We start from the raw sequence: 13,367 nt of genomic DNA on the forward strand, positions 1-13,367 counted from the left end.
CGGAGCTGCGTCCCCGCCCCGGAGGAGAGACCCCTCGGCTCGACGCCTCGCGCGCCTCCCGGCTGCTGGGGCAGCCTCTGCGCCGCCGGCACCATGAGGTGAGGGGCGCGTGGGGCGGGGGCCGGGCAGGCCATTGTGCTGCGGGAGCCGCGACCCCCGCTTCCCGCGGACCCCGCCTTCCTTCTCCCGGCCCAGCGCGTCTCCCCCAGGCGCGGGTCTGTTCCTCCCCCTCCCCCTTTGTCCCTTCTCATTTCTTTCTTTCTCGTGAGCCTTCCCGAGCCCTCCGTCTTGGGGGTCTCGCTCCTGCGTTCTCTCCTTTTCTCGAACGCTCTTCTTTCGCCCAGGAATTCCCTTCCGAAATGTAATTTGCGCCTGGCTCCCTCCCCCCAGCGATTGCAAGCAAAACCCTGGAGATGGGGAGGGGTTCTAGAACCGAAGCGTGCATGTTACTGGGAAACAGGTATTTTTCTGTCTCGATGCAAAAATCCTCTGCACTTCGGGCACAAAAGTCTCGCGTTTAATTAAAAAAGGAAGAAAAGTTTGAAAGGTTCGAAATCTCTGCGGGTAAAAGTGCCTCTGGTAGGGGTAGGTGAAGGAGCCGTGAAAGGTGAAATTTCACGATGGTGGGGGAAGGGAAATAATTTATTAGGTTTACATGGAGGGGCAGTAAAAGGCTGGGATAAGTAAGTTGTTAGGGGTGTGTGAGCGGGGGCGGGGGAGGGATTTGTTTGGAAAACCCTTTTCTCCCCTTTTCTGTAGCAGCCTGTGTTGCATTGCAGCAGCTGCTTTTCCCCTTTCCTCTGTGATCAATAAAACAGAAGCGAAATTATTTTTGCAGCCCTAAAAGGAAAGAATTGAATGTACCGTCGTAACATATTTTTAATTGATACGATGAAACATATGGTGTGATATTTCTCTTTTTTGTTTCTCCAATTGTGTAGGAGAATAAACCATGATGTGGTGTATGTCATTCATTGGAGATTTTTTTTTCAGCCTTTCCTAAGCCTGTTTTGTGTCCATAACCTTCTCTTTTCGGATTGGTGCAAGACTTCGTGAGAAATGGGACTTGGTAGACTGAAGGCTGATCCATTCTGCGTTATCATCCTTAAAGGCCTTCCTTTTAGGTTAAACAATTGTGGATAAAGTAAATTACTCCATTTCTCCTCCTGGAAGAGATAGTCTTACAGTTCATTTGGATTTGAATCTCCTTTGTGTTAAAGATTAATGGCCAACCATTGCCAAGACCTTTATAATGTAATACAATGAGATTTGAATGATATAATCTACAAATTCCTTCGCTTTGGCAAGAAAATGTCATGTCATTGGAATTCTTTCTCAATTTTTGTAGTATCCATTTTAAACTTTAGGGTTTTTTTTTTTCCCATCAAGGCTGAACTTGTTCTCATTTTGCTTTCTTATATATATACTTTGTGATATAGCTGTGTTGTGTTTTCACTTACACTTAACTGTGAATTTGAATTTTTTTTTTCTCTGATTCCAAGTTACAGACCTTTATTTATGGTGGCCTTAAAAAATGAATTTAATGCTGTGTCTCTAATTGACCCTTTTTTCCTTGGTGATTTCACACAAGTTATTTTCAAATCTACTGGATAGTTTAAAAAGTAATTATGGGATACAAACCAATAAAACATAGTCTTTGTAAAATATACCCTGGAAAACTTTAGTCAGACGTTTGAACATTTTTTTTTTAAAATCAAGTTACTGATGTCCTTGAAAACTCAGCAACTTGAATAAAATATACATACTGTTATAATACATGTATTGTTGATTTCTACTTTAGAGATTTAATGCTATAGGGATTTTGCACACCAGAGATTACCACTAGTCTCAAACTTCAGGTAAATTTATCTTAACAAATGAGAAGTGTAAAACAATGATAGTGGATTATTTTTAAGTAAAGATGTTCGTAGTTGTCCAATTCAAAGGTTGTTAACCCTTCCAAAAGTTCAAGTTTTGGGTATTCAGTAATGTTTAATCACTGTCATGTATAGTTGTCAATCTGTCACAGGTAAATTATGTCTTTACTTAAAAGTTCCTTTTCTAATAAAGAGTAACCTATTTTTAAAGCTCTTTTCTTGCTCAGTTCCTTATTAAGTGTAGAGAGAGGAATCACACTGATATTTTCTGGTGGCATAAATATAGAACATGGTACACAGGTCTGAAAAGTTTGTTTAAGCAGTCTACAGTAATTCTTTGTAGGCTAATTTTGAATAATTTAAGAGCAGAAAAGAGGATCAGCTTTTCACTTTGGAAGGAATTGGATTATTTGGTAGGTGGTTTGTGCAACTCAGGTTGTATGCAAATTTGCTTAGATACCTGTAAAAGTAAGTTTGTCTAGTAAGGGATAGAAGGTTTTTGTGCTGGCTACAAAACAGTTTGGGATATTTTGGAGCTTCAGAAAGGGCTTTTCAGGTTGCATTAATATGTGCTTGGTTTTCATGATGCTTTCAAGTACTGTAGGACATAAACGTTAGCTTTTTAAATCGAGTCTTTTTCAGTTATATTAAGGGGTAGTTCTGATGTTTCAAAGGCCATCCAGAAATAGGAATACCTGGGTAGGAATTTCAATTCAAGGTGGTCAGAATTCTGAAAAGAGGATATGATGAATGTGTAACAGTATAAGTATTAGTAGTATCTCTCAGATTATTTTAATTTTAGGAATAGCACTGAATAATACTTTACGCTTCTCAAATTTACTTGTTAATATTTTGCTTAAAGTTAAAGATTTAAAAAATGAAAAAGTCTATTACATAGAGTAGTGGAAAGGTTGGGATCCCCCCAAAAGTACTTTTAGTGTCCCTTCTATTTGATTCTATTCTTACTTTTCATTTATGTAATGTTTCAAAAGTATAAGACGTTTTGTGATTGAGGATATGTGTTGACGTGTATAAAATATAGTGTATGCCTTTTATGTGATTACATTTTTAAAATTAGTTATTTACTCAGGATCTTTTTCTACAGAAAGGGGAGCTTGTCTGATCTAGTTGCATACGCAGATTTTGTATTGACATTCTTGGATTAAATAGTCAAATAGTCTAGGCTTCTGCTAGCTCTTTTGACTTTCTCATGTGAAAATGTGTAATAGAGTTGTGAGGATTTGTTCAAGCCACTTACTAACTGGGTGACCTTGAGCTAATCACTTTATTTCACTAATGTATTTTTAAAAAAGATGTAAAAATAAGCAGGGCACGATGTCTCTCACTCCCTTTCCCAGCACTTTGGGAGGCTGAGATGGGAGGGTTGCTTGAGGCCAAGAGTTTGAGACCAGCCTGAGCAACATAGACCCTGTCTCTAACAACAAGGACAAAAAATTAGCTGGGTGTGGTAGTGCATGCCTCTAGTGCTCGCTGCATTACAGGACTACAGAGGACTGAGTTGGTATCACTTGAACCCAGGGTGTTTGAGATTGTAGTGAGCTATGATTGTGCATTCCAGCATGGGCGACTGAGTGAGACACTGTCTCTTAAAAAAAAAAAAAAAAATTGATATAATTCTTTTCTAGGTAGTGAGGGTCAAATGATAACAGAAGAAAAGGTGCTTTGTCAACTTCTAAGCATTAAACAATTATGGTTACTCCTCTTGTTTCAAGGCCTAGTTCTATTTTAGAATAATTGGGTAAAACTTTTGGGCATTGGCTTTACCTTTGGGCCTTATTTAGCTCAAAGATGTCAACTATGGTACGTCTTGCTTATATTATAGGTGAGGAAGCCATTTCCTTCCAGTGTGTATGTTTAGGGTCTTTGAAATATGATTTTCATTTATGGTAATGATAAGTTTAGTATACATTTTAGAGTGTAGTACATTCGGGAGTCAGAAGATCCACATTTTATATGCTGACCTATTAACTGAAAAAACTGGTTAAAAAATGGAGATAATATTATTTCACGGGATTGTTGTGTTGAGTGTCAAGGGAGATATCCATGAAAAGATACAAATAGTAGTCTCTTTGTTCCCATGGGTCTTCATTTATACTTGTAGTTGTTGGATGTGTGACTTTCCCACAGAGGTTTATTTTAAGGGCAAGAGCCAAATCTTCTTTTTTTTGAATGTCAGTATTGAATTGTATGTAAGTATTTACTAAGTGAATAAATCTTGAATAAGAATGTGGATTAATAGAGAAAATTTACTGACATTTATACAGTACTCGAGGCTGGGGATACCTTGTTAGCCCTGTGGGAATAAGCAAAATAATTAGGCAGGCCCCATTTGGCTGGTATAGAAGAAATTATATGCTGGATTGAAGGTTTTGGTAATTTATCTTACACACAGCTTAAAACAGGGGTGATTGTTTAACTTGTAAAACATCCAGTTTTTATGATGAGTGTAAGAAAGATTTGGAAATTGTGATTTCAATTTTTGTGCCAACTTAAGCTTGTCTTTTCCTCTTTTTTCCTCTCTCTTTGAAATTGATGGATGGAATTAAGTGGAAGTAAAAGTTAAAGAGAGAATCTGAGTTTAGGCTCTGCCTCTGTAGATGCTTCTGCAAATAAGGGTTTCTGAAGTTTTCTGGACAAGAAACAAGAAAAGAATTCCTTGTCCCTCCTTCTGGGAAGTAGCCCCTGATTTTTCTAATACTCCCAGTTCTATTCGTGTGTGTTCCAGGCACTCTGTATTTTTTGTAATTGCATTTACTATTCTATTTTATAATTATATGGATCTTTTTGTCCGTCTTCATTGTAAGTTCCTTGAGGACAGAGACTGCATTTTAATATTCACAGTACCAGCAAAATACTTGGCAAATAGTGGGCGCCTACATAAATATTTGACTTTGACTGCAGTGTTCTTTTGTAGAGTTTATTCAGTAACGATGACAGTAATGTTCTAGAAGCTGTGCTGGGTATTTTAGAGTGTAACTTAGTATTTGGTGGATACTAAATGTTAATAAAGTTATTTAATGAAATAAACAAACAGATAAAACCCAGGATCCTGACTATAGGAATAGGTGTCGAATTTGTTTCTTATTCCTATACAAAGCTCAGAAGTGGTCAGAGAGTCAGACTTAGGTTTGTCTAACTCCAAAGCCCTTTGTAGGTAGTTAATTTATTATTAAATCCTGAATTAATAGAAGTGCCATTATTCTGTTTTTAAGTGTCTTTGATTACAGAACTCATAAATGTTTTTGAGTAACAAGCTTATGTATTTCATTTGGTTTAGCTTTTTTGTATTCCATGTAATGCTTGCTTTGTTTTGATTCTTATTCGTGCTTCAAATACCAATAATTGGGTAGTTCATGATATTCATAAAGGAAGATATATTAGTAAGCTTGGGCTGCCAAAACAATACCATAGACTGGGTGACTTAAACCACAGAAATTCACTTTATAGCTCTGGAGGCTGGAAGTAAGAGATCAGGTTGCCAGTGTGGTAGGGTTTGGGTGAGGGGTCTCCTTCTGGCTTGTGGAAGACTGTCTTTTCCCTGTGTCCTCATATGGTGGAGTGAGGATGGAGTGCTTAGGGGGAAATGGGGAGAAATTTCTCTTTCTCATTTTATAAGGTCACCAATCCTATTAGATTAGGGCCTCACTTTATGTCTTCATTTAACTTTAATTGCCTCTATTAAGCCCTTTCCCCAAATACAGTCACTTTGAGGGTTAGGCATCAACATATACATTTAGGAAGACACAGTTCAGTCTGTAGTAGAAGATGCCTACATTTTTTTTGTCAGTGCATACAACTTTAATGGAAGAAAGTCATCTGTATCATGTTATGGTGAATTCTGAATAGGTTTTGTTTTAAGTAACTGTGTATGGAAATTATTTGCTAAATTTATCCCCTTGAGGTCTGAGAAAAGAAAATCATTTACTAAAGGGGATACATTGGAGGGGATAATTCATACAGGATAGCCTCATACTTTCTAGAACTGTTTTTACATTGGGAAGCTTTCATAATGATTTTAATAAACTTTATTAACATGTAACTTTTCCAGATATTTTTGGTGTGAAGCCATACACGTATATCTAAAGAGTATAGACTTTGAGATCAATTCTGAGTTCAAATTCTAGTTTTGACATTTACTAACTAAATGATATTTGAGTAGGTTACAACTATTTTTTTGAGATTTGAATTTCTTCTGTAAAATGGAGATAATTTCTCCGTTATAGAGTTGTTGGGAAAATAAAATTCTGGCATAATGCTTGGCACATAAAATGGGTTTGATAATAAATCCCCTACTTCTATGAAAGTCTGACATCTTTTTTTTTTTTGAGTTGGAGTCTCACTCTGTCACCCAGACTGGAGTGCAGTGGCACGCCTCCCGGCCACCACAGCCTCGACCTGCTGGGCTCCGGCAATCCTTCAGCTTCAGCCTTCCAAGTAGCTGGAACTACAGGTGCGTGCTACCACACCTGACTAATTTTTTAATTTACTGTAGAGATGAGGTCTTGCCAAGTTGCCCAGGCGGGTCTCGAGCCTGTGGGCTCAGGCAAATCTACTCACCTCAGCCTCCCAAAACACGGGATTACAGGCTGAGCCACTGAGCCCGGCTAGGTCTGACATCTTTTAAGTTTATGTTAAGAATGTGAAAAATCATGTAACATGGTGCAGCTGTTTTAGAAAACAGTTTGGCAGTTCCTCAAAAAGTTAAACATAGAAGTTGTCATATGACCTAGCAGTTCTACTCCTAGGTATATACACAGGAGAAATGAAAACATATGGCCACATAAAAACTTGTACACAAATGTTCATAGCAGCAACATTCATAATAGCCAAAAAGCAGAAACAACCCAAGTGTCCCTTAACTAATGAATAGATAGTAAAAATGTGGTATATCCATACAATGGAATAATATTTTACTATCAAAAGGAATGAAGTGGCCAGGCACAATGGCTCATGCCTATAATCCCAGCACTTTGGGAGACCGAGGTGGGAGGATTGCTTGAGCCCAGGAGTTCAAGACCATCCTGGGCAATATAGCGAGACTTTGTCTCTGCAAAAATAAAAAAATTAGCTGGGTATGGTGGCATGTGCCTGTAGTCCCAGCTACTTAGGAGGTTGAGGTGGAAGTACCACTTGAGCCTGGAAGGTCAAGTCTGCAGTGAGCCACGATCGTGCCACTGAACTCTAACCTGGGTGACAGAATGAGACTCTGACTCAAAAAAAATAAAATTAAATTAAAAAATGAAGCACTGATGCACGTCAAAGATTATGCTGAAGGAAGGAAGCCAGGCACAAAAGCAACATATTATATGATTTCATTTATACAAACTGCCCGGAATAGGTGGATCTATATAGACAGAAAGTAGATTAGTAGTTGCCAGGAGTAAGGGAGGAATAGGAAGTGACTATTTTTTGGGCATATAAGGGCTTTCTTTCTGGGGTGATTAAAATGTTCTGGGATTAAACAGTGGTGATGGTTGCACAACCTTGTGAATATACTAAAAATCACTGAATTTTACATTTATTTTATTTTATTTTTTTGAATCAGAATCTCTGTTGCTCAGGCTGGAGTGCAGTGGCACACTCACGGCCACTGCAGCCTTGACCTGCTGGGCTCGGGTGATCTTTCCACCTCAACCTTCCAAGTAGCTGGAACTACAGGTGTGTGCCACCACACCTGACTAATTTTTTGATTTATTGTAGAGATGGAGTCTTGCCATGTTGTCCAGGCTGGTCTCGAACCCTCGGGCTCAGGCAGTCCTCGTTTCTACCTCCTGAAGTACTGTGATTACAGGTGTGAGCCACCGCACCTGGCTTTTTACAGTCTAAAATAATGAATTTAGTGGTATTTAAATTTTATCTTACCCCCATCCTTGAATTATTATTTTTACTCATTCACCAGAATAGATAACACCAGAAGAGAATCTCATTTGCTTTTTACATTGGTTGTCTCTGATACTTTAATTACCTTGGATTAGTTTTTAATTAATTTTAGAAATGAGGTCTCGCTCTGTTGCTTAGGCTGGAATGCAGTGGCAGGATCATGGCTCACTGCAGCCTTGAACTCCTGGGCTCAGGTGGTCCTCCCGCCTCAGCCTTCCGAGTGGCTAGGACTGCAGGCATATGCCACTGTGCCTGGCTAATATTTTAATTTTTTATAAACCAAGTGAGAACTTGGTTGCACAGGCTGGTATTGAGCTCCTGGCTTCAAGTGATCTTCCCACCTTGGCTTCCCAAAGTGCTGGGATTGCAGGTTGAGACACTGTGCCCAGTCTGGGTTAATGTTTTAAATTGACATCTTCATGTTATCTAAAAAAGAGATATTAAAGACAGAACCACTGGGTATTTCTCTGTAGGGAAATAGGCAGGTAGGAGTACTGAAGTAGAAACCTTAATAGTGTGATGCCTTTGAGAGGCCTGAATAAATTTTGGAACCCTATCCTCATGCTAAGGAAGAAGCTATCTGGTAGCCCTGTTATAAGTGAGGATGACTAAGGTCATTGATAAAATGTGATGAAGCAAATCCATCAGAATCTTCAGAAAACTTTAATCAGTTTGGTGATTTTCTTGGGTCTGTTTGTAGTAGTCTCAGACACCAAAGAGTTTTGTCTTTGGGGAATGAGGTAGTTATGATGACATTTTTAAATGAACTGAGTGCTTTTCCAGCAGTGAAAAGGCCATCTGGAACATCTGGTCTTCGTAAGAATACATCTGATAGGAAATAAAAATGACTACCTTTAACTGTGCCTTAGAGGTTCTCAATCTCTTGTTCTTTTTGGTGTCTGTGTTATATTTATCAGCTTGGTAGGGGAGAAACTTTATAAAGAATTCAAGAACATAAATAAAATAAAATGAATAGCTCTTTAGGTCAAATCTCAAGAGAGTCCAAATTGCTCATTTTATGGTTCGGTCAAAGGATCTTTCTGTTCAGATTTAATAGTTACTAAGTATTATTTATTTGAGCAACTACTTTGTTCTGCGGTCTCTTTCCTCCTTCCCCAGATTCTTGTCTCATGTTAGACTGGTATTGCCAGCAAATTTGTGACTGTTCAATTTTTAACAGTTTAAGATGGATGAGGCCAGGTGCGGTGACTCACGCCTATAATTCCAGCTCTTCAGAAGGCTGAGGCTGGAGGATTGCTTGAGCCCAGGAGTTTGACACCAGCGTGGACAACACAGCAAGACCTCCTCTCTACAAAAAATAAAAATATTAGCTGAGTGTAGTGGTATGTGCCTGTAGTCCCAGCTACTTGAGAGGCAGATGCAGAAGGATCACCTGAGCCCAGGAGTTCAAGGCTGTGGTGAGCCATGATCATTCACTGTACTCCAGCCTGGGTGACAGAGTGAGACCCCAGCTCAAAATATAAAATAAAATTTATGAATCTTATGTCTTGATTTAAAACTTATTTCTATTTTTTTTTTTGAGTTGGAGTCTCACTCTGTGGCCCAGACTGGAGTGCAGTGGCCGCTCCCAGCCACCGCAGCCTCGACCTGCTGGGCTCCGGCGATCCTTCCGCCTCAGTCTTCTGAGTAGCCGGAATTACAGGCGCGCGCTACCATGCCCGGCTAATTTTTTGATTTATTGTAGAAATGAGGTCTCACCTGCCCAGGCGGGTTTCGAACCCGCGGGCTCAGGCAATTCACTCACCTCAGCCTCCCAAAGGCACGGGATTACAGGCTGAGCCACTGAGCCCAGCTTTTTAAAAAAAATTTTATTGAGTTGGAATCTCACTGTTCCCAGGCTGAAATGTAGTGACATGATCACTAGGATCACAACTCAAGACATCCTCAATCTTCTGGACTCAGGTAATCATAGCTGGGACTATAGGCACGTACTGCCATGCCCAGCTAATTTTTAGATTTTTTTTTTGCAAGGATGAGGTTTTGCTATGTTGCCCAGGCTAGGCTGGTCTTGAACTCCTGGACTCAAGTAGTCCGCCCACCTCGGCCTTCCAGAGTGCTGGGATTACAGGTGTGAACTATCATGCCTGGCCTTATTTTTATTCCTTTATAGTCTCCTTAATCTTTGTATTAGTATTTTTAGAAAATGAACCAATTGCTGGTGTCCAAATAAATGTTAAGTAATTTTTTGTATTTTTTAGAGACAGTCTTGTTCTGTTGCCTAGGCTGGAGTGCAGTGTCATGCTTATAGCTCCCTGAAGCCTCAAACTTGTGGTGGGCTCAAGCAGTTCTCCTGACTGAGCCTACCGAGTAGTTTGAAACTACAGGTGTGCATCACCATGCCAATTTAATTTAAAAATTTTTTTGTATAGACTGGGGTCTTGCTTTGTTGTCCAGGCTAGTCTCAAACTCCTGGCTTTATGTAATTATCTTACCTTGGCCTCTCAAAGTGCTGGATTACAGGCATGAGCCACTGTGCCCCATCAGGTCAGTATTTTTTTTTTTTTTTTTTGAGTAGGAGTCTCATTCTGTTGCCAAGCCTGGAGTGCAGTGGCACGCTTATAGCCACCACAGCCTTCACCTGCTGAGCTCAGGTGATCCTTCTGCTTCAGCCTTCCAAGTAGCTGAAACACAGACATGTACCACCACGCCCGGCTAATTTTTTAATTTATTGTAGAGATGAGGTCTTGCCAAGTTGCCCAGGTGGGTCACTGCGGGCTCAGGCAGTCCACTCACCTCTGCCTCCCAAAGCGCTGGGATTACAGGCTGAGCTACCGAGCCCGGCTGTAGTATGTTTTTTAAAAATTACTTTTTTAGTTCCATTATAAAACAGTACAGAGTTTACACAAATTTTAGAAGGTATGGAAAGTATAAAGATGTTAAAAACTCACATTTAGAGCATCTAGAGTTTTAGTATTTTAATGTGTAGCTTTCTGGACTTTATAATGCATATGTAGCCATAAATATGCTTGTGTTTGTATGCGTACATATAAAAGTAGGATTGTACTATTTTAAAATAGAATTATACTACATTATATTGTGTATTTTGTAGCTGGTCCCTTTCCATATAAGTCTTATCACTAAATACAGATCTGCATAATTTTATGTGCCTGCATAGTATTTCATTGCTTTGGTTGGAGGACCTTAGGCACTTAATCTCTTAAGGATGGGCTTTTGGATTTGTTCCACTTTTTTGTTACCGTAAAAAACACTGCTGTGAACATCTTTCAGTGTATGTCTTTGTGTGCATAGCTGATTCTATTTTAGGATAAATTCCTGGAAATAAAATCAAGGTGTAGTACTTCTTTCTTTTCTCACTTACTTTTCTGTGTCCAGGCCACATCTCTTTGCCTCTGTGCCTCTCATCGACACTACTCAAGTCCAGGTCAGGCCAGGCCGCTGTTAACTCTCACTTGAACTATCCATGTTTCCTCATTTCCATTCATGTCCCCTCTCTTCAATGCATCACTCAGAATAATGTGGAAATTCCTTTCCAAAAGCCTTCAATGGCATCTTAGAATAAAACCTAAATTAATAATAAAACTAGAAATATTAAGGTCCAGCACAGCTCTCTGAGTATACAGTAGGTATCTGAGTGAATAGTAAGTCAAATGAAACTACCAGAATAAATGGAACCTTACAAGTTTTTGATAACACATTACCAGATTACCGAGGAGAGTTCCAATTTCCCCACATTCTGGCCAACTCAGGGCATTACTGGCCAATCTGATAGGCAAAAGGTGTTAACTTATTGTTTTAATTTGTATTTGTTTGATTACTAGTATGGTTGAACATCTCTTCATGTGTTTATTGGACTTCTCTTATTGTGTGAATGTCTGTTGAAGTGCTTTGTCTGTTTTCCCAATGAAATGTTTAGTTTTTCTCGAAATTATTTAAAATATCTTAAGGGTATTAACCCTCTATAGTGTGTATATGTATATTGTATCAACTATCTACTGTTTAACAAACCACCTCAGAGCCTAGTAAAACATGTATGGATTGGCCAGGCAGTTCTTCTGGTCTTACGTGGACTCATTCATTTGTTTTCATTCCCTTGGCTGGGCTCATCTGATGTGTCTGTCTGCCTGTTCCACCTCCTCCCCCTTATCTCTCACTTAGCAGTAGCAGCCTTTTCATGAGAGCATGCTCCAGGATGAAAACTCTTATCAAAGCTCTGCTTGCATCCGTTTGCTTTTGTCGCTTTGGCCAAAGCAAGTCAGAGGATCAAGCCTAGAGTCAGTGTGGGAGGAGGCTAGGCAAGGACATATCGAGAGTTGAGGTTCACTGGAGGCCATAATGTAAAATCTACTGTATGTGTCTTCTAAATTTTGTCACTTGTCTTAATTTTGTTTGCTTCCTTGTTAGATTCATCAGTTTCTAAATATAGTTTTTGCCTTTGATGTCTTGGCTCCCCCAGCTTAATAGATTATATTCATATTCACTTACATTTCTTCTGTTACTTGTATGGTTTCATTTATGTTTAAGTTTAAGGCACCTGAAATTTATTTTGTTATAAAATAGGAGGTTAGTATTTAACTAAATGTCAAATATTTACTAATTTGTCAGCATCATTTGTTGAATAATCCATCTTTTTCCATTGATTGAAATGCCATGTTCATTGTATACTAAATTCCCATAAATACTTAGTTCTATTTCTGGACTCAATAATTAGTCATGTAATTCAATGCTAGTACTGTACCTCACTATTTTAAGTACTCTAGCTTTATATTTTAATATCTAGTAAAGGAAGTTACTGTTTATTTTCTTTTTAAAACTGGATTTACTATTTTGTCTAATATGTTATTTCAGATTAGTTTCAGAATCATTTCATCAGTGAAAACCAATAAAAGGAAATTAAAAAGAAAAATTATATTCCCCAAATCGGTTGAAGTTTTAATTAGAATTGTGTTAAATCATTCAGGTTCTGTAAATCACACATGCTCAATGCCTGTAATCCCAGCACTTTGGGAGTTCGAGGGGAGAGGATGTTCAAGGAGTTCAAGACCAGCCTGGGCAACATAGTGAGACTCCCATCTCTACTTAAGAAAAAAAAAAGAAGAAAAGAATTGTGTTAAATTAATTGATTAATATAGGGAGGAGAGAGAATTGACCCTTTTATAAAACTGAGTTTTTCATCCTTTTTTCCCTTGTATATTAAAGTTCTTAATTTCATCTTTAGTGAGGTGGAGCAACATGTCAGTTGCTAGCTTTGTTTCTGGGCCTGACATCCTACCTTTAAAAAAATTCTTATATGTTTAAAAATTAAATGCATATTTTTTAATATGCAAGAATTATAGAAAACATTTTAATATATACTTGTAACTTTTTTTTTTTTGTTTGAGTTGGAGTCTCACTCTGTCGCCCAGACTGGAGTGCAGTGGCCGCTCCTGGCCACTGCAGCCTTGCCTGCTGGGCTCCGGCGATCCTTCCACCTCAGCCTTCCAAGTAGCCGGAATTACAGGCATGTGCTGCCATGCCCGGCTGATTTTTTGATTTATTGTAGAGATGAGGTCTTGCTGCCCAGGCGGGTTTCGAACCCGCAGGCTCAGGCAATCCACTCACCTCAGCCTC

The 13,367-nt window shown here is 39.0% G+C and overlaps 1 protein-coding gene across 1 annotated transcript in view; it reads left to right on the forward strand.

Annotated features, from left to right (window-relative positions):
* The first annotated feature begins 8 nt into the window (after positions 1–8).
* ENAH (ENAH, actin regulator) overlaps positions 9–13,367 on the forward strand; it is a 171,928-nt gene continuing 158,569 nt past the window's right edge. Inside the window, exon 1 of the mRNA XM_008059379.2 lies at positions 9–98. Within this exon, the coding sequence (XP_008057570.2) occupies positions 94–98 (5 nt within the window). The 5' untranslated portion in view covers positions 9–93. The remainder of the gene's footprint in view (positions 99–13,367) is intronic.

The sequence above is a fragment of the Carlito syrichta genome, unplaced genomic scaffold (genome assembly GCF_000164805.1).
Source record: "Carlito syrichta isolate Samal-C Ts95f unplaced genomic scaffold, Tarsius_syrichta-2.0.1 Scaffold304017, whole genome shotgun sequence".
Classification (NCBI taxonomy): domain Eukaryota; kingdom Metazoa; phylum Chordata; class Mammalia; order Primates; family Tarsiidae; genus Carlito; species Carlito syrichta.